The 27478-nt window shown below is 31.5% G+C and overlaps 1 protein-coding gene across 5 annotated transcripts in view; it reads right to left on the bottom strand.

The window, feature by feature from the left end:
- Positions 1 to 2276: 2276 nt before the first annotated feature.
- LOC143222029 (alpha-catulin-like) overlaps positions 2277 to 27478 on the bottom strand; it is a 145747-nt gene continuing 120545 nt past the window's right edge. For 3 of the 5 annotated variants that reach the window (XM_076447850.1, XM_076447847.1, XM_076447849.1), the window contains 11 exons: positions 27122 to 27325; positions 18306 to 18392; positions 14839 to 14997; positions 14321 to 14413; positions 12506 to 12694; positions 11917 to 11967; positions 10788 to 10973; positions 8482 to 8559; positions 6030 to 6152; positions 5057 to 5140; positions 2277 to 4395 (listed from right to left, as the gene is read on the bottom strand). In XM_076447850.1, the coding sequence (XP_076303965.1) occupies positions 4234 to 4395; positions 5057 to 5140; positions 6030 to 6152; positions 8482 to 8559; positions 10788 to 10973; positions 11917 to 11967; positions 12506 to 12694; positions 14321 to 14413; positions 14839 to 14997; positions 18306 to 18392; positions 27122 to 27325 (1416 nt within the window). In that variant the 3' untranslated portion in view covers positions 2277 to 4233. The remainder of the gene's footprint in view (positions 4396 to 5056; positions 5141 to 6029; positions 6153 to 8481; positions 8560 to 10787; positions 10974 to 11916; positions 11968 to 12505; positions 12695 to 14320; positions 14414 to 14838; positions 14998 to 18305; positions 18393 to 27121; positions 27326 to 27478) is intronic. The other 2 variants (XM_076447851.1, XM_076447848.1) reach the window with 1 other exon arrangement.

The raw sequence follows: 27478 nt of genomic DNA, 5'->3' as shown, positions 1-27478 counted from the left end.
GAAGCCCCTCCACAGTTTACCTCAGTCCCCCCAACGAAAATATCCTGGTGCCATCACTGAATAATACGGAAAGTAAACTATTACTTGATTAATTAGCAATAGTGTAAGCGTTTATACTTATTCGCGTTTTGGTTTCTTAATTTCGCGCAAAGCTACACGAGGGCAATATAGCAGTGTAAGACTAGAAGGAATGCAGCTAGTCATCACCACCAACCGCCAACTCTTTTCTCAACAATAGTAGGATTGAACGTACATTATAACGGCCCACGGCTGAAAGGGCGAGCATGTTTGGTTTGACAGGGATTCGAACCCGCAAATTATGAGTTGAGTGCTTTAACCACCTGGCCATGCCGGGCCTATTAAAGTTCAACGGATATGTTTCGTAATAATTTTAATTTTTTTGTTACTACTAATTTCTACATATCAATCTCAGGCAATTACCGTTAACTGATATTTTTTTACTGCACACGTAAGCACAGTCATTTGCACAAAAATTCTTGACTCGTGATTTATACTGTTTATACCCCGTCTATGATGGTGGTTTAATAAAGATAAATAGAGGGGACAGTTTTAACACACCGAGCCCCTTTTTGTTTTAGATGATTCGGCATTAAGACTAAAATCCGTCATTGAGTTATTCCGGTTCCTTAGCAGTAAGTTTAAAGTCTAATAACATATAAAAAGGGGTTCTTATACCTGTGGTGGTCAAAGTACGATTAGACTATTATTCAGCTTTTCACCTAAAGAAAAGCACTAACTCGAAATTTCGTAATCAAAATCAATGGCATATATTTATCATCTTATCATTCCACATTTCATCCTTTGAAGATTTAAAACTACTATAAATATAAAAACGTTTTTTACCTGTTCCTTTTTTTAAATGTTACACTAGATATGTTTATAAAAAAATGAAATGTGTCTAAATGATTAACGCTTCATTATGGCTATCATTTTAATTTTGTTTGTAATTAAGCACAAAGCTACACGATGGGATTTCTATAATGTTGAAACGGCTCGTTTGGGTTGAGAAATTGTTTTACGTAAAGGATGGGATTTCTGCGTCCTGCTCTTCACGGTTTTAGCGTTGTAAATCTGCAGACATGTCGCTGGAAGGCCAATGTTTTTTGTTTTTTTAATTTTGCGCAAAGCTACACAAGGACTATCTACGCTAGCCGTTCCTAATTTAGCAGTGTAAGATTAGAGGGAAAGCAGCTAGTCATAACCACCCGCCACCAACTCTTGGGCTACTCTTTTACCAAGGAATAGTAGGATTGACCGTCACTTTATAACTCTCTCACGGCTGAAAGGGCGAGCATGTTTGGTGCGATGGGGATTTGAACCCGCGACCCTCAGATTACTAGTCGAACGCCTTAAACTATTTTAAGGCTATGCGGGACCAAAGGCCAATGTAAATTATTTTTAAAAAACGCGACTTTACAGTTCGCTACTCTAATCATAAACTAAAAATAATCATTAAATAGCTTTGTAGTCTCACTTCAACAAACATTTTTTTCTACACAGGTTTTTCTTCGTGTCAATAATAATGCAGTAGTTTGTGTAAAATATTATCTTAAAAAACACAAAAGAGAAATGTTTTAAAAGCATGTATTCTGAAATATCAATTTTTTATAATATATTTATAACACAGTATTCCATAACATTTCTGATTTAAGTATGATCCATTAGAATTCCTGTTTTGTAATCTAATAATGAAAATTTGAGAGCAAAATTACTTTCTTCTGCTGGTGTACTGATAAAATTCTGACATAAAAAAGAGCTTTAGGAAGGGTATGTTAACTGCAGCAATTTCTATGACATCTAGTTTCTCTGAAAAGGGATGAAGGTCACCTGGAGGTATTATCTGTTTTTTACTGTCAGTCAGTCAGTGTGTCAGTAAGCACTAAAATGATATCACATAATGGGTGTTTAATGTAGCAATTTGTAGTATCGCAACGTAAGTATAATGTGCAAATGTCATGAATCATGAAAAGAATTAAGCATTGTGTAGGCAACAATAAAGTATGACCTATGAACTTGAAAAGCAAAAGTAAAAAAACATTTGTTACTCTTAATTTTATTTTTATTTACTTTTGAAACAGAACACTTTTGGGGACAGTGCAAATGCACAATTAGTAAATATAAATGATATTAACAAATTGTCGATTGGTTTATTTATTCCTTAAAGCTGACGTTTGAACTACTTGAATTTGATTGGAAAACAATTTGTTATAACAGAAAATATATTACATGTTATGATTCACATGATACCATAAAATTAATTATATTTCTTTTATTGTTACTTAAATAATCCCCATTTAATTTTACAGTGCAAATAAAATTTAATTTTAAAATTTAAAATAATTACAGCTGTAGGACATTTAAATTGAAAATATTTTAATCTCTTAATTAGATGATAGTGTTAAAATTTCCAGGCTAATGTAGTATGTAGTTTTTTAAAAGTTATTTACAGTATTAACATTTACAGAATAATTCCAAAGAAACAGGCATTAACAGGCATTTCAAGAGGAAAAAAGAAATTGCGTGTGTGTGTGTGTAAGAAAATATTCACAAAAAGATTTGGAATTAAAAAACAAAGCACAGTCATTGCATTTGTTTGTTTTAAGTACACATTAAATAAGTAAAAATTCAAATTTTTACCTCTCATTTCAATAGAAAAATTTTATGTTTTACTATGCTAGTTTACCCTTACTCTTTAATTTGAACAGAAATGCAATGATCCCAGGTGCAGTGTCTTAGCAACAGCCAAATAAAATGAGAGTTCTCAGTGAATAGATAAGATTTCCTTTTCTTCTTCATTAGCCAGTCTAATACGTCACATTACAAGAGCTATCTCATGATAGTAGTATCTTTCAGTAAAACACAACAGTAATAATAATAGAACATTATAACCATTTGCAGGTAAAATAACAGTATACATAAAAAAAATTCTTGCAAAATAATATGATAAAAGTATATTTCTTAATGATTAAGAAAATAGCCATTAACAAACTGTATTATTTTCAAAAATACAAGAATATTTTACTTCTATATAATTTTAATAAATATATCATACAAGATAATTTATTAATAAATCAAATAAATAACATTCTGTGTTGTAGACTGTCACACTAAGACAACTAATTAGACAACTAGAATGCACTAAAAAACAAACAGAGTTGTTATGATCATGTTAATCTCAAATTTATAGCATAGCTACAGGGTGTTTGGAAAGTCACTGTGCAGTTTTGTAATCATTTTATTCAGTCTATTTCAAGCCAGCAACTGATAGCAGTGTTTTGAAACAAAATAAGAAGGATCCAGGCCTGTATTGATGCCAATGGGGGTCACTTTCAACATTGTTTATAATTGTCATTCATATTTACCTCCTGTATTCTATGTTGAAACATGTCTGTTAATAAATATATAAATGCACAGTGACTTTCCAAACACCCTGTATTTTCAACTTCAGTATTCAAAACCGTTTCATTAATCAATGTTGATGTGGGCTGGTTAATTGACAGTTTTTTACAATTTAAAATAAACAAATTTGACATTAACTTATCAGGAATGTATAATATTTATTTAAAGGAGGACTTGTGAAAGCAAAAATTAAATCAGAAAGAGATTTTAGTTAACCAAGACAAATCAGTGCATGACTGTTATATCTATTTCACAAAGTTAAAAACAAAATTACTGTTAGCATGTTTATGAAAAATATTAAAGTATTTTGAACAAATTAAAACATAAACTTTTCCATAACATTAAATAAAAATACTTCTATAATAAAATACAAACTAAATAATTAGAGTGGAATTCTGACAAATAAGTTTGTATGTTATAAAATTATTCAAAGTTTTTTGGATAATCTTGGCTAACTAACAATTTTAAAACTCAACTTTATGACTGCAAATTGAAAATACCTTAATTAATTTTAGAAAAATAACTTTAGTAACCCTTAAACAGCAGAAATGTTGTAGGGTTAAACAATAACTTATTAAATTTAATTTGGATGTTGTATGTGCCCAAAGAAAATAACTAAATATAATACAAGACTAAAATAAGCATACAATTATAATATACAGGATATAGTGAGATAGCTCTTAGAAGACTGGTCACTAAGAACATACATTTTATTTTACTGATCTCGTTTGAACTTTGACCCTAAAAGAGTAAAAAAGACACGCGAGTGCGACGTGGGTCACCTCTGGCCCTTCGTGGGCCCAACCCAAACTGTCATATATTTGGATCTGAAACACTAGTTCCCCCTTCTTTTGAAGGCATTCCTGCTATACTGTTGGGTCCATCAGTGAAAGTATATTCATCAAGTTCGTTACGATAAGGTGAAGTGTTTCTTGAACGGCTAGTACTGCTACTGCCTCTGAAGTCCAAGTTGAACTAAAATTACATAAATCAAGCATTTTGATCACTAAATAATTTTGAAGAACCTATGTGTTTTAGTAAAACATAACCAAAAGAAGATGAAAATGAAACTGCGTGAGTTAACATTCAGCCTCTACGAATATCCTTCCAGTTTTTTTACCTATCAAAAAAGGAGCAAATATAGGCTCAGATCTTCTACTTTCTTCAAAAGAAAAAAAAAACCATTATGAAACTCATCTATGTACAGTAATGATAACACATTTAGCAAAGTGTAACAAATTAAAACAAAATATGCTACAATTAACTTGTATGAATATTTGGAATTTCAATGTACCCAGAATGTATGTTAAAAATGACTTAACATTCCACAATTGACAGTATGTTATCAATGTAACTGTTCTTCTTTTAAATCCTTTTGGTTAAAAATAAATTAATATTATTACTTCTTGGATGTTAAGAGTTTTTATTACCAGAAACATAAAGGTATTAGTTAATTAAATAGTTTATTTAAAACTCAAGACTGTATTTACTTTATTTTAACAAGCAAAACAAACACCTTAATGTTTAAAATATAAAACAAAAGACTGGATTCAGTAAATGTGTAAGAATTTCTGCTGTCTGGTTACAAATAAAGATTGATTTTTCATAATGATTTTATATTTAAATAAACTCTTACCTCTGTTGCACATACAAGACAAGTAGTCACAACTTTAGATATTATATTCATTAAATTCTTTGTCTCCTGTATGACATTGTCAACCTACAATACAAAACATTTAATTACAGTAAATCAGCTTATAATAATGACTAAAATCACATTAAAGAAGATGAATTTTGTTCTCATGAAACACATCAGAAGCTAATAAAAACTGTGATTCATTTGAATAAGATTACAGATTGCTGATGCACTAAAACATTTGGATTTACTTGATATGAGCTGATCAATTATTATAACAGTCTGTTGCAGGTCGGGGCATTTTCTTATTTAAGAGAACTGAGTCTATTGGAAAATTAGTATTTTTATAAATATCATTTTTTTGTGCCTATCTTCAATGGATAAGAATTTACTGTTAAGTTAGTCATGTTTACTGTAAATTAATTAAACCTATTAAAGGTGAACTTACTAATCAAATATTAAAACTAGTCTTTTTTTTGTCTTTGTTTTTGTTCTACAATAAGGGTTTCAATTAACAAACATTTTAAATTCATCCTAAAGAAAAAGTGAAATAAAATATGTATAAACATCTGAAATATTACTTTTATATCATAAAAATAGAAATAATAAGCACAAGATATTTACAAAATCATTAAATGACGTAAATATCTTTCTTATTGCTCTCACTCAATGTTCTTAACCTCAGTGTAAGACTACTTAGCTTAAATTTGGGAAAACACCACACATCAGTGTTCACTGTATCTTTACACTAAAGTTTTTCAAAGTGTATAAATAACTTAGAGCACATTGTTTATCAGTGAGAAAGTGTTTAAAAGATGTATTAAGCCAAAAATATAGTCTGTAAAAAAATTACTTTTTTAAGTTTAAATTAATTCAACATCTTACAATTGCTGCATTACCAACTTCTTAAATATTCAAACTGATAAAACCCACAAGAATAGACAAAACTTATTAATTATTCAGCAACTTTTACCTTAGTAAAAGTAGCTGCTTTTCCTACAGTAGGGTTCTTTACTGTGAACTGCAACTGTTGGACAAATGTGGGCACTTTATCAAGGTAGTCCAAGAGTTCCTTTTTATGCTGGCCACCTGGCACCTAAAGGCAGAGTACTCTTAGTATTAAAAACACTGATTGATGTGTGTGACTAAACAAAATGCTTTCTTAGTGTCTACAAAAATAAAAATTTCTGGTATTCATTGGCCTGTAGACAGCAATATAATGCTTATGTTATTGGTTGTAAGAATATAAAAGTTACAATTTTCACTTTGCTATTATTAGAAGAGAAAATACCTTTGACTTTTATTGAAATATATTATGGGTATGCTTAACTGTTATAATAATTTAAAACAATTTTGTTTACTTTTGGCATAATATGATAATCTGATTTTATTTTTTAAAATTTTACATTGTTTACCTATGTGTTGTTATTTTTGATGTTTTGATGTAGATGTTTGTAAGAAGGAGCACTTCATCTTGATGATATCAAGAATCTAGTGATTTGGGAAGTATTGTTTATAAATACAAGTAACCAATTAATAATGTGTAACGAATAATAAATGCAAAGTTAATAAGTATTCATTGAGTGTTTCAGTTAGAAAATGAAAGTTAACATCTAATTCTGCAGTCCAGTTACTGAATGAAATACATGTTTGTTTACCAATCATAAACACCTTGAATGTTTCGTGTAGTTTCTGCTGCATTATTGCCTTTTTTAACTCATAAAGCATTATACACCTAATGTGCTCCTCAGACACATCGATCTTCATAAGGGTTTATTTGATTAATGATCTGAAAAGTGGAGTTGGATTAGTTTCTTTTATTTGTCTGAACATTTTTATACACCTCCTATTACATATATTAGTCATTAAAGCCTTCTACAAAGACAGAAGTGATGATGCATTTTCTGTATTAAATATTCAAACATTACTTATGGGATGACCTGATAAATTCATTTGTTATCATAATGTGGACTGGATTTTGCAAAATGTTGACCAGATAATTCAAAAGAAGCCACCTAATGAAAGAATATTTAGAAACAACTTCTAATATCTGGCCTCTTACTTCTTCATCGTTTTTAACTTTCTGTCTTAGTCTTTTTTGTCATATTTTAATTTTTAGCTGTCCCTTTTTTCTACCTTCTCCTAAATGTTTCATCAGCTCCAATAAATTTCCAGTCTTGAGTCTCCTCAAATTTAAATAATCCCAATTCTGACAACAGTTATTCTAACATGTTATTTCATTTGATGGCTTTTGTTTGATTGTCTAGTAAAAAAAATGTGACATCCAGATAGTGTAATAATAACCAGTTAATCTAATTCTTTTATAAAGTTTGTTACTGGTACTTCGACACAAGATTTAGGCCTAATTTCATAAGCAATATTCAAATTTTCAACAGAAATTTCTAACTGTTGCTACCTATGCCTAACTGATTTAGCTTTGATCAATGAACAAACATGTGACTCATTCCCTAACTGAATAGCAGAATAGATGCAATAACTCTTACTGTTTAATGCTAACCTTAAACACTCATTGAATATTCACTAACTTCTCATTCATTACTCATTATTCATTATTAGCTGCTTACTCATTTTACAAAAAAACACATCCTTGTCTTTATAATCTAACTGAAATTACTAGATTCTTGAAGTCATTAAAATGAAAAGTTCATTCTAGCAAACATTAAAATTATAGTGTACAACATTATACTAATAACTTTCTAGTAATATATTTTAACTATAAGCACTGAATACAGCTCCTCCTCTGTAAAAATCAGATGTCATTGAATTACATTTCAGTTTTCTTCTAAGAAGATAGGCATATACTTGTAGTATTTGCAGTAAGTAAAGAATAAATCTTAGCATTATTCATATATTTGGGATGTAAGTTTCATAGCTTTATAACATATTTTACTTACTATATATAAAATTGAAGAAAAAGTACATCAGTTACACCTAAAATTCTACTTGAGTGCTCTGAGATAACTAATTTGTTTTATATTTTTATTCCTTAGATAAAATACTCAAAGCTTCAACATATAGAAAATTAAGGGGGAAAAATATCAGAGACTAAATATAAACTTCGTTTTATTTCAAACATATAGATAAAAAAAATTATTTCAATTATGACCAACTTTATGCTGTTATGAGAAAACTCATAACATTGTTGAATTAAAATAAAAATCTGTTAACCCTGTTTTGAGCTTTTAGGAAACTATACCACAACCTTTTCCATTAATGGTATGTTATTTCCTGTAATGTAATACACACACTGTTTTGCTTAGAATACCATTTACTTGACATATCATTTTATTCATAAACTTTATACCTGACAATGTCTCACAAATTATTTAAAAACTGTATAAAATTTCAGCCAAAGTTGCACTATAAGTACTCCAAATATCGTATTATATCATCAAAAGTTTTACCTGGTATGAAAAGTGACGAATCAACTTGTAAAGTTTGTTTGCCTCCTCTGCAAAAAATTCTGCTTGGGTGAAGAGATCCTAAAAAATGATTCTTCAGATATTTAATAATGACTAAAAGTTTCATTAAGAACAGATGCACAGTTAAATCCTCATATAGAAGTTCAAAATTGCATTGTTTTATCTTCCAAAAAAGGAACATCTTTTTCAGATATATTTTTAAAATATTTTGTGCAGCAAAGTTGTGTCATGTACAATGTTTTCTATAGGCTTATGTTATATATAACAGCGACTATTTTACAGAAATTACATGCTCTCTATTTTGTATTATTGTAATACAAAGAAGAACATTAGAGGTAGACACAAAAACTTCATCATATAATGGAAATAATTTATACAGATTCAATTTTTTAAAATAGTTGAAGATCTTCAATTTTTACAGTACTCTATATTTAGTTTTTGTTCATTCAGAAGAATTGTTTGTGGATTTAATACTTGATTGTTGACTACAACTTTATTTAAATATTATGTTTTAAGTATTTGCAGTCAATTTTTACCCAAATCATTAATTTTCACCTTTAAGTAGACCACCTTCTAAAGTACAGAAAAACTTAATGCAAAATGAATAATATTAAAGAATTATTATTTTATAATAATAGGTAGTTTTGATATTATATCATAATGGAAGTTTTCACTTGATGTTTCATCTTATAGACATTTACAACATTAATAAAAGCATGTATTGAATTAAAAACTTATCTAACAATAATGCAAAATATAATAGATAATCATTTACCCTAACTTTACAAGATAAATTGGTTAAACATATTCAGCTAGTTAATGCAACCTCAGTATGCTGCATTGCAGTGATAAAACATACAGGACTACATAACTGTATTCTTTAAGAATGATTAATATAGTATCATGATGTGTCGGTGAAGAAGCAAAACTTAAGATAGGCAAAATCTTTAGGAACATCTGGCTTCAAGATTTTGTAACTTGGTATAGCCAATTATAAATGAAGGGTGAGCTAAAATATTCTTAGTTCTGTAGTTAAATGCATTATACAAATGTTGAAATTAGTAAACTTAATTTATCAATATATTTATCAATATAACTAAGGTGTAATTTAAAAAAAGACAAAATATTAATCTTTGACGAAAGTTTAAAACAATAAAACAGAAAAACCTGAACACCACTCAAAACCCTAAAAACAAGCTGCAATACCTTAGTGTTAATGTTTTGCATAACATATTACTGAGAGTGCAGCTAACAATTACACTTTTGGTAAGCACATAGGATTGACTTGCTATATTTTCTTCAATGGAAAAGCACAAATTACACAGGAGAACAGTGCCACTGGATTATCCATTTTTCTTGAGCCAACAGTGCATTTGAAATCAATGATTCAGAATTTTTTAATTGTTTGAAAATTACTACAACAATGTCTTTGGTATTTAGCTTTTGATTTGATTATGCATCTACTCTGTCATTTGATGATTTCTTTCTTTTAAAAAAATCATGAATTTATTTTGATGTTGTCATTTTGTCTCATGTCTTCCATTAATTTAATCACATGACTTTACATACTTTAGTCATGAATACTTGTATGGTTATTTGGTAACAAGGAAGTGACATGACTACAATTTTACTGGGTTTCAAAAAGGGGATAAAACAATTATAGAGGATGATAAATACTGACCCACGATATAACATTAGCCTTTCATCACAGTACTGTGTACAGTTAGTGTTTTTTTCTGATTTTACTTAAAGAAACCCCACTTTATATTTTGTATCTGGTATATCTTAAAAATCACCATCGGTAAATAAAAATTAAAATATAATCACAGATATCCACATACAGTGGAAGGTCTATAAAAAGTATCAAAATATGTGGTCTAAAACTGAACTTATTGTTTCTTCCTGAAGCTTGTTACAATAAAACTCATGGAGTAAGGCCATCAAACAGAGTTTAATAGATAATAAGGAAAGTAGCTTGAAAAGTGCAAATGACCTAGGACATTTTTCTTTTTTAAGGTGAGAATAACCCCCAGTATATTCAATCTTGATTTTGAGTACACTTACTCAAAATGTTTTAAAATCTCAATAACATTCTACAGTCATGCACTTTAGCCCTTGCTTTTAAATGTAGCTCATTACTGTAGGCTCATTTTATTACCAAGATGCATACTTTTAACCTTCTTAATGAGGAGGTTAAAATAACTAGTTTATTTTAGGTGTTTTTAAGTCTGTTAAAAATATCGGTGTCATATATTTAAGTGGCTTATAAACTTTATAGGTTCACTTACTTGAGTTGTTTTCAAATCTCCTTCCCCACGGGTAAACTGGTACATTGAAAAGGCCATTTGAGACATGTTACGTGCTCTAAAAACTATGTCGTTGTTGTCAGTTGATGAATACTTTTCTGTTTCTGCATCCATTTCTGATGTAAGAAGTTTCATTTCAAGACCAAGCTTAGCAATTTTTGCCTGTTCCTTTCCAAAGGAATAAACATAGGTTTCAGAATATATCATTTCTTACTTATTTATATAAACTTCTAGATATTTTTTACTATATATGTAAAATATACATTTACATAAGTAGCTAACCAAACCAGTTATGTGTCACATCCTCCCAATAATGTGTATATTTATCACAAAAGAAAATTATTATAGTTCAAATAAGTTCCAATGTATAAAGGATTATGATTTATCACTGCAGTTTCATAGCTTTCCAATTTTGAAAAGTGAAATCACATGTGATTCAGAGTTATCTTAAATACTCTGTAAGTAAATAATAAAAATTATTTCATTTCTGCATCAGATAAAAGAACTGAAACATAAATATGAAAAGAAGTAAAATATTTCCAACAAATATAATGATATGTTTCAAGCATTTTTATTAAAAATATAAGCATCACATAGAACCATAAAGCAGTTTGATAATTAAAAGTGAAAAATTAATTATTTATTTTTGTTGTTGATGTGTTTAAGAAGTTTGGAAGCTCATGTGAAATCATTTCCAAGTGTTAAAATATATAGTTTTATAATGGAACACACTTTTACTGGAAAAAAGGATTTTTTGTAACTTAATGATTACAAATTACAAGAAATTAAAGGTTAAATGTATGTGTGTATTTTCTTATAGCAAAGCCACATTGGGCTATCTGCTGAGTCCACCAAGGGTAATTGAACCCCTGATTTTAGCATTGTAAATCCGAAGACTTACCACTGTGCTGGTGGGGAAAAAAAGGTTAAATGATTAATTTTAGTAAGTTTTAATAACAAATAATTTTAATGGTATTGTGATACAGTAGGGTTCAGATTTAGTACAGTTACTAAATAATATCTTCTGAGTTGCATTCAATTCAGCAAGGAAGCATGTTATTCTAATATAAAAAAGGTTGGAAAACAAGCTAGAGAAATATAGAACTTTTACCTCCATGTCTAGCTTTACTGGCTTCAAGGGCTTACTTGTAGTACCATGTCTCTGAAATATGGAATAATAATACTGATACTGACTAACAAGAATTAGTGTCACATATAAGAGTGTAATTTAGTCAGAAAAACGAAAACCACGGACATTCATTATAATCTATAAAATTCAATGCTATTAATAACATAAATAAAAACACCAATAAATATTTAAATATATTTAAAATTTTCGTATTAACTGATTAATACCATAAATTAAAAAGATATTTAAATAAAATATACATATTTTAACATTATTTTAACAAATTATAGATGTTTTATAATAGTAAAAATTACACTCATTACCATGAACATAAAACAGTTTACTGTTTTGGCAAAAGATAGTATCCTAGAGAAACTCAAAATAAATTTGTAATAAATGATTAAAGGAACAACAGTATTTTTTCTACAATATTCACCTTTAATTAAATATTTTATAGGCAATAAAACTCAAACCCATATTTAAACTGATTACGTGATCCAAACTCCCATGAAAACATTTTCAAGGTACATAAAATCAAATTTCAGATCAAAGGCAATGAATAATAATTTACACCAGGTCTTGGAAGTGACATGTAAACTGGCTTCTCAGGTATCCTTCCTCGACATAATTCTGCTATTTCTGAAGAAATGGAGGCTACATCATTAACTAATGACTGCCAAACTTCCAGGAAAACATCAAGGTTTTCTTTTGCTATTTTACTTTTTGGATGCAAACACAATGTGTGAGAAGCATTAAGCACCTATAAAATAAAAGGTCAATGAACTTGCATAAAAATAAACTCTCAAGAGTAAGTATTATAATGATTTCACAAAGTTAGGAATGGACATCGTGTTACATTTATATAGAACATTTTAATCTTTACATTACTGAGAGCATGTTTTCATAAAAGTTATTATATTTTAAGCTTTCACAGTTTTATTACCACAATTATTATAAAAATAAAATGAATCTCATAATAAACACATAAATAAATAGTGAAGTACGTCGCTTAATGAAACTATAATATAATGTATTTCAAACTTAACATGGCATATCTCAAATGGCAAGCATGCCCTAATTCCATAGTTTTGAGAAATTTTAAATGTAATTTATATACTCAAAAGTTTAATTTATTTCTTTGTAATGTCACACTTTGTTGTTCTTGAGTTTGCATAAAAAAACATTATTTAAAGATAAAAGTCAGCAGTTTTCATACAATGGTACTTCTTTATTGTTGAGTTTCCCTTCCCACAATAATTTATATAAATTCATACTGCCATACTGCATTTCAACAATTTTTAAAACATCAACTAAAGGGCTTTCAAACTTATTACATTAATCTCTCTGTTGTGTGCTACTGCCATTCTTATAAAGTATATATATCAAAGTTTAAAACCACAAAGACACATTAGTAGAAGAATGATATCAGATGTAATTCAAGGATAAAGGTTTAGAGAAATTTAAATTAATTAAATGCTTTAAAACAAAAACAACCCTGTCATGTTAAAATAAGAATGAAGTTAACCTTAATCAAAGGACTGTTATGCTAAGGTCAAAGTGCACATCAGGAGAATTCTACATAATCTAAAGTTGTTTGAAACTATATAAGAAGTTGCTAAACAAGGGAAAACCTGGCTACTTGGCTTCAGGCTAAAAACAACAATATAAAAAAGCTGAGTTGCTTAGATAATGTCCTTCAAATCAGGATATCAAAAGCTGCCAATAAAGCTGTAATAGCAAAATATTGACCTTATAAGGTTCCATTCTAGTGACATAGGCTATAATTTTATTTACATTCAGAGAAATGTCTCATAATAATGTCCAGTTGGTATGAAGCAAAGAGTAACAAAAATTATCTTTTAAAAAATATAGTAGGATGTATCCTACAGGTATCCTACAAAGCCACAGAATACTCACTTCAACCAATGGTCCATATACAGTTTTAAAAAAGCCAGGTGTACAGACTTTTGTGATGTTTGCTTAAATTAGCTGCCTTCCAAGAAACTCGTAGAGAAACATATGTATATATAAAATTTGTAGCATGTAACCTTTACTATTTAAAAGAAATGAAATATGTTTACAACCATAGATATTCATTTAACTAGGATGTCATAATTATTATTAGGAACTGCATAGAAATTTGGAATAATATATCACAAATACAACTGAAAAAGTTATATCCTATACGACTTATGGAAGTATGAAATTCATAATTATTTCAGTAATTACACTAATGAATTACCCTAAACATAAAACAAAGGTTTTATTACAGTAAATGAAAAAGGCTCTAGTAAGTTTACAACTGGTGAGATCTAAGGTTCTGAACTAATTAATATATATTTGACAAGGATAACAAATTTTATTTAAAAAGAAAAGAACTTCAAACCTGAGTTCCATAAATTTTCAAGCAATTATCCAAGTTTTTTGAAGTAACTTGTAGAGATTCTGTGCTGGCAACATGGTGTAAAAGTTTACAGACCTGAAAATAAAAAAAAAATTTGTAAGTTATATGATGAAACATGTCTTTACTTTCTAAATATTTCTTTTAAATGCTAAACTGAATAGTTAACATTTTGCTATTAGTATGTCTTAATAACTTCACAGCACAAATAGCTCATTGTGTAGCTTTGTGCTTAACAAAAAGCAAACAAATTTAAGCATTTCAATGATAAAGTTATTCACAAATCTCGTAAAAAAGTTATTTATGCAATTACTAAAAAAAGAGGCTCGTTAATAATCCTTAAGTTGTAACAAACAAAAAGACAAATTAAAACAGTTGAACAATTATAACTCGAGAATAGGAATCTGATATGTCCATATTTGAAACTCAAAATTACAAGAACATTGCTGTAAAGTACAAAAATTCATTCCGTGCAGTAACACTTGAAACTTTAATCTAACTACCTCTTGAACATGGTCTGCATGCTCACTGAATTTTTCAGCAAATTCTTCTAACCTGTCCTGATCACCAGCAATAGCTGCATTTTTTAGTTGACTCATAAATTCAGCCTCATCTGTGACTTTGAAAATCTCATCAGCATGATCCAAGGCAGTATCTTGTAGCTACACAGAATTGTTTAAAAAATTATGTATTTTTAAGTTAGAATAATGCACTTTTCTGTTCTATACTAATGGGTATGGTAGTTTCTAGTGGTATCTAACTAAGTTTTTAGAATCATTAAAGAAGAAAATACCATATGCTTTTGAGTTTTATTTCATCACATAGATTTCACGAGAGGAAATTGTTTTATTTTTTTGTTACAATGTGTAGCTTCAGACACTTGTTTAAGGCTGATCTTTTTACACAGCATTGCAGCTGTCATAAAACCATACCACTTTGTTAATCAAATTGCAAATATTTTTAAGAAACATGTATCTTTTTTTTTCTTTGATGAGCTGTATTGTTTACTTTTTAGTTGGTGAAAACTGTTTCAAAGTTGCAATAATAATCTGTGATGATGAGAAAACCACGTGTAGAGAAAAATATATATGTAAAAATGGCTGGTTTGGGTTGAGAAATTTTTTATGTAGAGGAGTGAACAACATTTTGACCTTCTTCAGTCATCATCAGGTTCATCCATACTTGGAACTCAGCACATGAAACAAAACAAAAACTCAACATACTAAGAAACCAAATAAACACAGCCATAAAACTATGCTCACCAGATAAAATTAACAAAGAATTAGACAAAATAAAACAATACTTCATCAACATGAATAAGTTTCCTCCACAAACCATAGAAAACATTATATGTACACACCTAGACAAAAAGCAAAATCAACTTACAAAAATAAATATATCCCATGAATTAAAAAAATCACAAAACCATATACTGCTGCATACCATATATTCCCAACATCAGCAAAAAAATAACCAACATTTGGCAAAAACTAGTAACAAAATATGACATTCCAGTGAATACCAAATTTAAAAAAAAAAACAGGCACAAAACTAAGGTCTATACTATGTAAAAACTACACTGGCAAACACCACACCAACATTATTTATAAAATACAATGTGATAACTTCCACAACTTCTATATTGGAGAAACAAGTAGAAAAATGGAAACCAGATTCAAAGAACACAAAAAGTCACCTTCACACGTTTTCAAACACTGCAAGTCAAATAAACACAACATAACCATAGAAAACACCCAAATACTAAATAAAGAAACAAACATAAACAAATGCAAAATTAAAGAAGCCTTACTTGTACAACAACTCAAGCCCAAAATAAACCAATACAAAGGATATATATAACTATATTAAAAAATATAATAAAACATCTAAACACATTCTCTACATTTCTACACTCAATTACACAACCCCTTCAAACATGTGGACAGCTATTGGTCAGTTACTTCTTTCTTTCTTTGTGAATCTAATGATGACTGAAGAAGGTTTAAATATTGTTTGCTCCTCTACATAAAAATGTTCTCAACCCAAACCAGCTGTTTATATATATATATGTTTCAAGGTTGCAATTTTAAAAATCCTCATGATTTAAACCAAAATTTTTATGTGGTTTGCTCAATGCCTTTGTATAGAATTTCTAGGGAATAATTAACATCAATTATAATTTGTGACTAAATTGCAGAAAAAGTGCAAGTAAAATATTTCTCAAGCACTTAACCCTATATTAGTACCATTGGTTTGCCAGACAACATTAGTACCAAGGAGTTGGATTGCATTTCACCCAGAAAAAAATAGAAAATAAATATGCTTTATTATTATAACTAATAATATCTTGTGCCTGATTTTAAAGCATAGATGGTTAACAGAGAAATAAGAAATTTATTACAAAAGGAGTGCATATTTTATTTAATAAACAAAAACATTCTTCCAAAAGTAAAGTAAAAATGTTTCTAACTGAATATTTTCTTGTAAGTTATTTTGAACAAAAACATCATTAGTTTATTATCGTTAATGAATATACCTAATCTTATCGTTTTTAGTATAATTGTCCATCCTCAATAAAAGAACATAAGTAACTTAAAATTTCATAAAAAATTACTGAGGCAAAACTTCCTTCCTATTTCAAATAAATTAGCTCTAGAAACACTAACTGAATGAAGAACAACAAAGAAATAAAGATATAGGCTTTCCCAGAAATGCACCTTGATTTAGCACCATAGGGTGTTTGTGTGCTTGAGCAAGAACAAAATGTGTGTTACTCTTAATGTGGCTGGGGTAAAATGAGAGAATTTAGGTGTATAATCTGTAAGGGATTTGGGGAACGTAACATGAATGACAACTGCCTCAGCAATAATATATATTTTGTGATGGCAAGGTTAACAAGCATACGTGGGGTTCGAAAACACCCCAACAGAGAGTCAGAAGTATTCTATTAAACCAAATTAATGAACAGAATGTAGATTGATTTGCTAGGGGTATTCTACTTGCCATTTATAGAACTAATCACCTAACCATAATTATGTTGTTCTTTATGATATTTACCATCACAAAATAGTTTTACAAGTAAGACAAATTTGATGATATTCTATAACTGAAATGTTCATCTCACTGTATAATGACGTTTCCTTATTTCTTCTTTGTGTTACTTGTACTTACCATGGACTCTTATAATGAATTAGGTCCACATAATACATACGTTGAATACTAAAGTACCCAAATTCTATTCTTCAATTTCTTTTATATATAGATGTGAGAAACTAAACTTATCAATTTCTTAATATCTTGTTTTAAACAATATTTCAAAACTTTAGAGTGGGTTTCTGTATCTTTTTACAAGTTATGAACAAACAGCATGAGCCCAACCATCAAATGCATTAATATTGCCCTTAAATAGTGTCTCATAACCTTGTACAATAAGCCCAAGATATGGCTGTATTCTTACCATGCTAACTTGCCAGATAGTTCATAAACCTATTAGGTACATGCAGAGATAGAAACATTGAAAACTATGACTTCCCTTTTCTGTTTATGGATCTTGGTGGATGACCTCAGTGGCTAGCATTCTAGGAATTGTTTTTGGACGTTACAATTGTAATATAGTTCTAAACAATGTTTGCTTCCTCTTAATGTATTGTTCAACACTGTATACAGATTTGCTCTTCTACCCATTTGGGAAAAGTCAACTGCTCAGTGTCCAGTAACCGTAAACCAGGAAATGGGTAAGATGTTTATTTATCAATACATAATTCACATGACAAGTCTGATGGTTTATTTGTGGCAAAGAAAATGAGACAAAAGGAGATAAGACATTTTCTTATTGTTAAGCTTGATAAATAAATGTCTAAAGTTGTAACAGGTGGTAGGGATCACAATGTTTTGATACTTAAAATATCAGGTTTTATTAGTAATATATTTCTACACATGTATAAAAAAATGCTAACTGTTTCTATCAAACCTGTTGTTTAAGATCTTTACTAGCCCTTAAAGTCTGAAGAATGGATGCTTCAAGATCTTCACTAGGTGAGATAGAGCCTGCTTGATCCTGCAGTAAAAAATAAGCAAGATCTTGGTTAGTGTTGGTCCAGAATCCTTTAAAGACAGTTTTGTTTTGATATACTACAAACATTTCAATGAAATTTATTGCCTCTGCCATTTCACAGTATAATGACAGGTCCACCAATGATTCATTGAAGTACCAATGTGATATAAAGGAATATAATATTCCCCTACCAACTACTGTAACAAAAATATTTTCCAGATTATTAATTACATAGTTTCTGCACTGCCATAGCAACAACACATGGTTCAGAATATCTAACATTATCTTGTTCTACTCATTTCAGCCATTTACTTTATTGTTAAACGATGTCCTATGTCTGCAAGAATATTTCAGTGTTATGTCTCAACACTGGAATGAACAAGTTAAAACTGGAATATCCTTTGTAAGCTAGCTAATGTTATCAGGGAACAGGAGTAATATAGTTACACCATCCACTAGGCAAAAAAAAATAAAGTGATATCTGAAATCCAGGTGCACTTTCTTTGCTCATTTCTGCTTGGCTGTCATTGAGACTAAGTTGGCAGAGACTTGTTATGTGAGAGAAAAGTAGTCCATTTGTCAATGTATGTATACACAATGTTTTTGTTTTTTTTCATGTTGCATCTAAATAGTTTTCACTGTGAATTAAATGTATCCAATTTGCAACTTAAAGTACAGTTATGAACTATAGAATAATCCCTTTATTTCTTGATCAAATCTGCTGTTGTTTGTGTGTTTGCCTGTTTAATACTTGTCAGGAAATCAGTTTTATCTGAAAATTCCACATCAGTTATTAATTATAATAAAAATACATTAACAGAAGGTTAAAAATGTTACAGATATTAATTTTTATTTTAAAAGTAACACACAAAAATTACTCAAAATTATGATTTGTTTTCAAGAGTTGTAACAATAGCATGCTATTTTAAATACTGATGTTACCTGACATATTTGTTTATTTAGTTTGTATATTTATTTATTATGATTAAATTAGTAGCAGTTCATGGTATTTGTAGCTGATAACCTTAATTTTTAAAACATACAAACATAGTTTTGGTATTCAAGTCCACTGGTATAAAACATAAAAACCAAATGTTCCACAAAATTGCAGGTTGAAGCTGTTATAAAAAGTAAATTAAACACAGACAAAAAAAGAAAAATATGTGAGCAAACAAACAAATAAACAATATCCTTATTCACATGCAACTCATCATTCTACACAGCCTTTAGTTACCCACATAATTCCTTCCTTCCTATGAAAAAATGAAGTTAATATTTAGTTGGCATTTCCTTTGATCTCAATACTGCTTCACACTGACATGGAATGCTTTCAGTGAGTTTGTGCAGATATTCCTGAATGACTGACTGCCATCACTCTTTAAGTACTTTAAAAAGTTCATGTTTGGCTTGTGATTTTTGTTAATAAGTTTAACTCAGCTCACAAATTTTCAATCAGATCGATATCAAGTGATTGACCAGGTCAATCCATAAGATCAATTCTCTTATTTCAAAATATATTTTAATGACTTGTTTCATCATTTTGTAGGCTGACTGGAATAAAAAAATCTAAGAAATTACAGCAGGCCCACAACACCTTTTATGAGAAAATTTAACTTAAATTGTGAAAAAATTTAGATACTTACAGAAGCCACTTTAGCCACAGCTGACTCAATTTCAATTTTTGAATCTGAATCCTAACAATTTTGAGTTTTATGCCCATCCAAAACGAATCCAGTTTGATCCAGATTGGGGAACAATCTGGAAATCCAATCACATGCATGCTCATCCCCATAGGCAATTAGTTTTCTCATGCACAGTACTTGAACATATGAAAATTGATATTTACCTTTGAGATAATGCATGCATTTATATATTTGAGTGTTTTGTTATATTACCTTCATATATGTTATATATCTTGACAATTTTGTTACGTTATAATCATGCCATCATTGTCAATCAAGCGTGTAAGAATACCTATAAATAGATTCACTCTGAGGTTAGCAGTGTCACTGGTACAAATGTAGTTCATCACATTAAATTCCAGTTAAATATCAATGATCATTGTGTGGGTTCATATTGGGCAACAGTGAAACATGGATACCTTTAAGATTCGTCACGACTTGTGGTACCTGAGACACTCTTCAGATACAGAAAAATAGGAAGTGCATGAGTGCGGCCATTATGTCAACTAAAGTGAATCCCATTCGAGCGACAGATGTACAAGAACCAACACAATTCCATGTAGAGCCAACAGTGGATGTAATGGAAGAGACAGAACAAGTCAGAGAAAATGAAGAAAAGACTGTTGAAAGTGTGGAAATAAATATCACAACACTCGAGCCATAGGTCTCAAGCATTCACAAGAGAGATTTCAACCCAACCTTGAAAATGAGAGTACTCAAAGAACAAGAGCACACAAAGAAGTTTTGGAAGCTACATCACAAGTATGTAAAGTTGTTAAAAGAATGTGAAACCACGCTAGAAGGTGTGTGTGAAATAATTATCATGCAACAGATGAAACTTGAACTGGAAACAGAGTTTTCAAAGTTGGAAAATGTCTATAACAATGCTAGAAAATTGACTGATAACCTAGATCCCAATCTTAGAAGAAGCATTGACCAACTGCAAGCTGATAGAGATCTCCTACATGGGACAATTCTGATGAAACTCCCCTCCCATGATGACAAGCACCCCAAATCTCTTCGCTCTTGGAAATCAGTTTCATTCACATCATCAAGGAGCTCAACAAGAATCAATCACCTTGAAGATGATGGGGGCAGCAGCCAATGTGGGCTACCCACAAAGCCAAGCTGGAGGCAAGAGAGCCCTAAATGAGTAAAAAAGATTAATTGAAAGCAATGGAGCTCAAGGGAACAAAGAAAAGAGCTGAAGCAGAATCCTAGATGGAAAGGAAAAGACATTGGAACAATGAAGGATCCAAAAATTGCTGCACATAGAGGATGCCAGATATCAGGTGAATGCAGAAGAACTGAAAAGAAACCAAGAGTAATTCCAAATTGTTTGCAACACAGACAGCCTTCAAAATTCCTCTTACAGACACTGGGTCTAAAACAGCTGCAAGTGTCATCCCTCTTGATTCAGCAAGCCAAAATATGGAATCGAATAACAATGAGAGCACTAACAACTGCATCTGCACACACCTCACAATCCTGCCTGAAACAGATGAACATCATGCAACTAGCTGAATCATTGGCCTCAACTGTCAGCCTCAGTTGCCTCCCATTTCCTGAACCCTCGGTATTCATAGGTGACCCACTCACCTATCATGACTGGAACAGGGCATTCAAGTCCCTCAGTGAAACAAAGAAGGTGAGCAATGCAGAGAAAATACATTACCTCAAGAGATATGTTGGCAGAGCAGTGAGGGATGCAATCAGTGGTTATCTCATGCTCAGCTCAGCAAATGCCTTCAGTGAGCTAAGGGAGTCCTGGAAGATCGACATGGCAATCCATTTGTTGTAACTGAGGCATTCAGAAACAAGCTAGACAAATGGTTCACAATCACAGAAAGGGATGGAGAAGGGACCCATCTTTGTGGAATGGTGCACAAAATTGCACAGCTGCAAGACTGTGAAATTGGCCTTCTGATTGGGTATAACTGCCCACAAGCTTTGGCCCTGAAGAACTTTATTACTGATGAGGGCAACCAGCCATTTGCCATAGAGACTGAATTGGGATGGAGCATTGTGGGTCACATACACCTAGGAGAGGACTCAGGGGACATGGTAAGAGTTTCTCACAAAATATTTGCAAAAAAACTTCCAGAGGCATTTCAAGTTGCACATGGAGGAAGAACCAAATATGAAGTCCACTGCACGTACAAGACATCCATATGGAAAGAAATGTGCACCCCTCTAGAAAGCAACAGGACCCTCAAGTCAGATTTAAATGACATCCATGCAGAAAGAGATCGACTATTCTCACAGGACGACTTAAACTTCAAGAAGATCATAGGTCAGTCCATCCATAAAATGAAGAAGGGTATTATGAAATGTTATTACCCTTCAAGGAGAGACCTAAACTTCTGAACAATAGAGCAATGGCCCTGAATCTCCTGAGCCATCCTTGGAGAAGGTTTTCAAAGGACTCGAGGTACCTTTCAGATTATGCTTCATTCATGAACAACATGATCTGCAGCAGAGATTTCGAAAGAGTTCCAGACCCAGAAATTCCTGAATAAACGGCTTGTACATTCCCCATCATGGAGTGTACTACCCAAAAAATCCAAGTGAGATTTGGGTTGTCTTTGACTGTGCAATGAAGTTTCAAGGAACTTGCTGAACAGCCATCTTCTCAAGAGCCCAAATGTAATAAACAGCTTGGTGGGAGTGCTCTGTTGATTCTGAGAAGAAACCATAGCTTTCACCTGTGACATGGAGAAAATGTTCCACCAGCTCCAGGTCCAGAAAGAAAACAGAGATTTTTTGAGATTCCTATGGATTGAAGACTTGTCCGGGATTGTGGTGGACTACCGAATGAAGGTGCACCTCTTTGGAGCAGTGTTGTCACCAGTCTGTGCCATCTCAGGTCTCAGGCAGCTGGCATATGACAAGGTAGAAAGCCCTCAAGCTGCATGCTTCATTCAAAAAGGCTTTTATGTGGATGATGGCCTAAGAGGGTGAAAACTGTCAGCAAAGCCATCCATCTCATAAAGGAGACCCAAATAATCTGCACAAAGAGAAACATCCATCTTAACACATTCTTACCTAACAAACAAAAAGTTCTGGACTTAATTTTCCCTACAGACAGGGCACCAAAAACAGAAAACCTTAATCTCCCAGAGAAGGGAACCCCATGGGAGAGAGTGTTGGGCATGCAGTGGTGTGTAGAGTCTGATCTGCTTCAATTCTGAGTGACCCTCATGGATCGATCCTTAGCATGATGAGGCATTCTCTCTAAAGTAGCCTCTGTATATGACCCACTGGGGTTTCTCACCCCATTTATTTTGATTGGGAAACAGATCCTACAGCAAATGTGCAGAGATGCTACCAGATGGGATGACCATCTCAGCAACGACTTGCATTGAAGTTGGGAGCAGTGGAGATCCGAACTCCATCATCTAACCCAGGTGAAAAGTAGCCACTGCTATAAACCATAAAACTTTGGTGAAGTCATACATTGTGAGACACATCACTTCTCAGATGCCAACACCTCCAGGTGTGGTCAGCGCTCATACCTAAGGCTCATCAATGAACATGGAAATGTGCACTGTGCACTTCTGATGGGAAAGGCAAGAGTGGCACCACTGAAGCTCATCACCATCCCTAAACTAGAGCTCCAAGCAGCTGTGGTGTCCACAAGAGTCAGTAAACTCCTCAAGTGTGAGCTCACCTGCGAAAATGTAGAAGAGTACTTTTGGACTGATTCAAAATTCGTGTTTGGCTACATCAACAACGACATGTGTTGCCTTCACATATTTGTAGCGAACCAAGTCCATCAGTCCATCATAGAAGCCTCGGTCCCTCAGCAATGGAACTATGTTCGAACAGATCAGAATCCAGCTGACCATGCATCATGCGTTGTCCATGTGGAGATGCTGAACGACACGAGCACCGATGCATTCATCAGTAGTTTGTGGTGCTTCATTGCATTGAGGGGGAATGTGCATTGAATGTGCTCCAACCGAGGAAGCAACTTCACTGGAGCCCATAGAGAATTTGACAAACTCTTGAAGGAATATGAGGAAGGCAAACTCAAGAACTTTCTGATCAGCCATGGATGTGAATTTGTTCAGCATGTTCCCCAATCCAGCCACATGGGTGGTATTTGGTAGAGACAGATTTGATCGATTACAGGTCTTCTTGACAATGCTGCCAGAAGACTTGACAACTCATCACTGCAAAGTTTTTTCTATGAAGCAATGGAAATTGTAAACAGTTGCCCCTTTTCAGTGGAGAATCTCAATGATTTGCTAGGTCCAGTTCCCATTACTCCAAATAATCTGCTCACTCTTAATACTGAGCCAGTGATTCATATCCCAGTAGAGTTTGTTTATGAAGACCTGTATGCCAGAAAAAGGTGGAAGAAAGTACAGTATCTCCCAGAAAGACTCTGGCAGCAGTGGCACAAAGAGTATCTGCTAAATCTTCAGATGCATCAAAAATGGATAACCAAGCACAGAAACCTAAAGTCCAGTGATACAGTTCTACTCAAAGAGGATGAACACCCAAGAAGATGCTGGAAACTGGCAAAAGTCATGGACACTATGCCAAGCAAAAATGGTCTAGTGAGAAAAGTGAAGATACTGGTGGGAGACTCAAGACTCAATGACCAAGGACTTCCAACTAGGAAAGCCAGCTATTTGGAATGACATGCATATATTCTCTTCCTGCTGTTGGACAATAATTCTTCTGAATAATATGTAATTTAGTAAATCGAGTGATTTAGGTGGGAGTATAGCCACAGCTAGCTCAATTTCATTTTTTGAATTGAAATCTTAACAATATCTGAGTTTTATGCTCTTCCAAACAAATCTGGTTTGATCCAAATTGGGGAACGATCTGGAAACAATTCTTGATTATTACAGTTTCACAGTGTGGATGGTATGAATACAGTTCATTACATTAAATTCCATTTAAACATCAGCGATCATCACGTAAGTTCATATAGGGCAACAGCAAGTGTTAAAATTAGGATTTGAGATCATATTTGAACAGATCCCATCAAGCACATTCTAAAAACATATAGTTTTACATATTTTTCTGTTATCTAACAAAATATATAACAAATTAACAATATTTTCGAAATGGGGACACTATTTTGTCCATCCTCTGTATTTAAAGTAACCATTTGAAGTTTCAATTAGAATCACTCGTGTTTGCCCATTGAGGTACATGTCAAACTCTTTGCCCTAAGAAAAATACAAGAATGCTAACATCATACTCATCTTGGCTGATTAAATACTCCTTCTAGACCTTGCTATATTAATGGAGCAAGTCTTCACTATTACTATAGCTTATCATCTTTGTTGTAAGTTTTCCATGGACATTGAAAGTTAGTTACATTCCATGATCACACAGTTTACAAGCTTCACAATAACAGAGAGTCAATAGAGATATAGAAAAAGAAAGCACATTTTGCAATAATAATCTTTAGTCATGGTAATAAAATGCTACTTTTTACAAACTAGTCCAGCTGTCACACAGTGGTGTGCTTGACAGAAAAGCCAAAGGTTTCTGTAAAATAGAGATTGAGCATTGTCATGTGAAGAATGAATGTAACATGCATGACAAGGAAAACAAGTTAATAAAGGAAACACAATATTTATTCACACAAACGTCTACAATATTACTATGTTTGCTGAGTGGTTTCAAATTCTGTGAGGCTAACTTAGTTTTGACTAGTTTTAACTGAGATTGAAAACAGAAATAGGAGACAAGAGTAAGCAAAATATGGAGAAGAAAATGAAACAGAATTATAGAATTATCTCACTTTTAAATTCAAGCAGAAACTTCAGAGGAATGTAATGCATGAATCCTCAAAAATACTTTTCAAATTTCATGTATAACGATCTTTGTTTTGTGTAAAATGAAATGTTCTGATGAAAACAAAAAGAAAACTAACATTGGATTATTGTAAAATAGTAAAATAATATCATATATTATTAAAGCAATTATTTTTTAAGCTTGTAAAGTTTGATTCATAGTATATTCATACTGATTATTAAACTTTCCACTGTTCTTAGTTTTATTGACTGTTAAAAGATTGTTATTACCTAAATCTTAAATGAAAACTCAAAGAATCATTTTCAAACCTTATTTATGTAAATATAAAAAGTTATCACACTTCTTTAAATAATGTTAATTTTTTTGCTTGTTACAACTTAGTTTTGATATTAGTCTGTCAACTATTGATATAAGTTCATACGTAAGAGGAATCTGTACATGTATATATCATTGTATTTCTATTTCATAATCATATGTAAACTAGAATTTATTAAAAATTCATAAGTTTGAGAGTAAAAATTCTGCAATAAAAATATTAAAATATTTCATCAATAAAGTTGGAAAAAAATATCTTTACTTCCAAATATTAATAAAAAAGTTGTTATTTTAGCCAAAGTTTGACATCACGGCTGCACAAGGGCTAGTGGCACATGTATTACTTTTAAAAGATCTTTCTCTAATAAGATATTCCTTAATAATCACATTTCTTTAAATCATGTTAATTTTTTTGCTTGTTACAACTTAGTTTACAATAATACCATGCAAACCTCTGTGTACATGTGATTCTATCACATTCCAACAATAACTAACTGAAGACCTTGGCTTGTCTGTATCCACTATGAAGTTTAGTGGCAAAAATAATTGTTTTCATTATTTTGTGGAATGTAAAAGGTCATTCTTTTTTTTCTTTTTAAATTTTATTCCTAAAGTATCTACATTTCTCCATTATGCACCAAATATTTTGAAAAATTAGAAACAATACCAACATGGTAATCAAAATAAACTTTTCAATTCATATGAATTAACTTCAAGTAGCCCCCCAGTGGTACACTGGTATGTTTGCAGAATTATACTACTAGAAACTGGGTTTCGATACCCATGGTGGGCAGAGCACAGACTGCCCTTTGTGTAGCTTTGTGTTTAATAATAAACAACAACTTCAAGTAAGAGTGACGAATATATATATATATTTTTTTTATTTATACTAATTTGTGTATATTTATATATCATCTTATTTTAGCTTAACCACAACAGGCCAATACTCACAAGTCCTACACCTATTCTGAGTAGCTGGTTTAGCTCTAGTTTAGCACGATCACAGAGTAAAAGTATCTTTTCTCTGTGTTCATGAGAAGTGTAAGCTGAGTCAGTAAAGTCTTGTGTGCGCTCTACCACTGCATCTAAGGCACTTGTCAACTGGTCTCTGTAGGCAGGCCCAACCAGTGTCATTCTTGTCATTTCCACAATATCCTGTTATAAACAAAATTACTTCTCTTATTGTCTTAAGATTTAAAAAAAAGATGTTTGCTAACAAAACAAAAAAAAATTAAAGTAAAATCAGATCTTATATTAATTATATATGAAAATTTGGCATACTTCCATTAAACAAATGTAGCAGTTGGA

Source organism: Tachypleus tridentatus, chromosome 8 (genome assembly GCF_004210375.1).
Source record: "Tachypleus tridentatus isolate NWPU-2018 chromosome 8, ASM421037v1, whole genome shotgun sequence".
NCBI classification, from domain to species: domain Eukaryota; kingdom Metazoa; phylum Arthropoda; class Merostomata; order Xiphosura; family Limulidae; genus Tachypleus; species Tachypleus tridentatus.
Note: the sequence above shows the minus strand (reverse complement) of the source record. Positions and strands in the feature narration are given on the sequence as shown.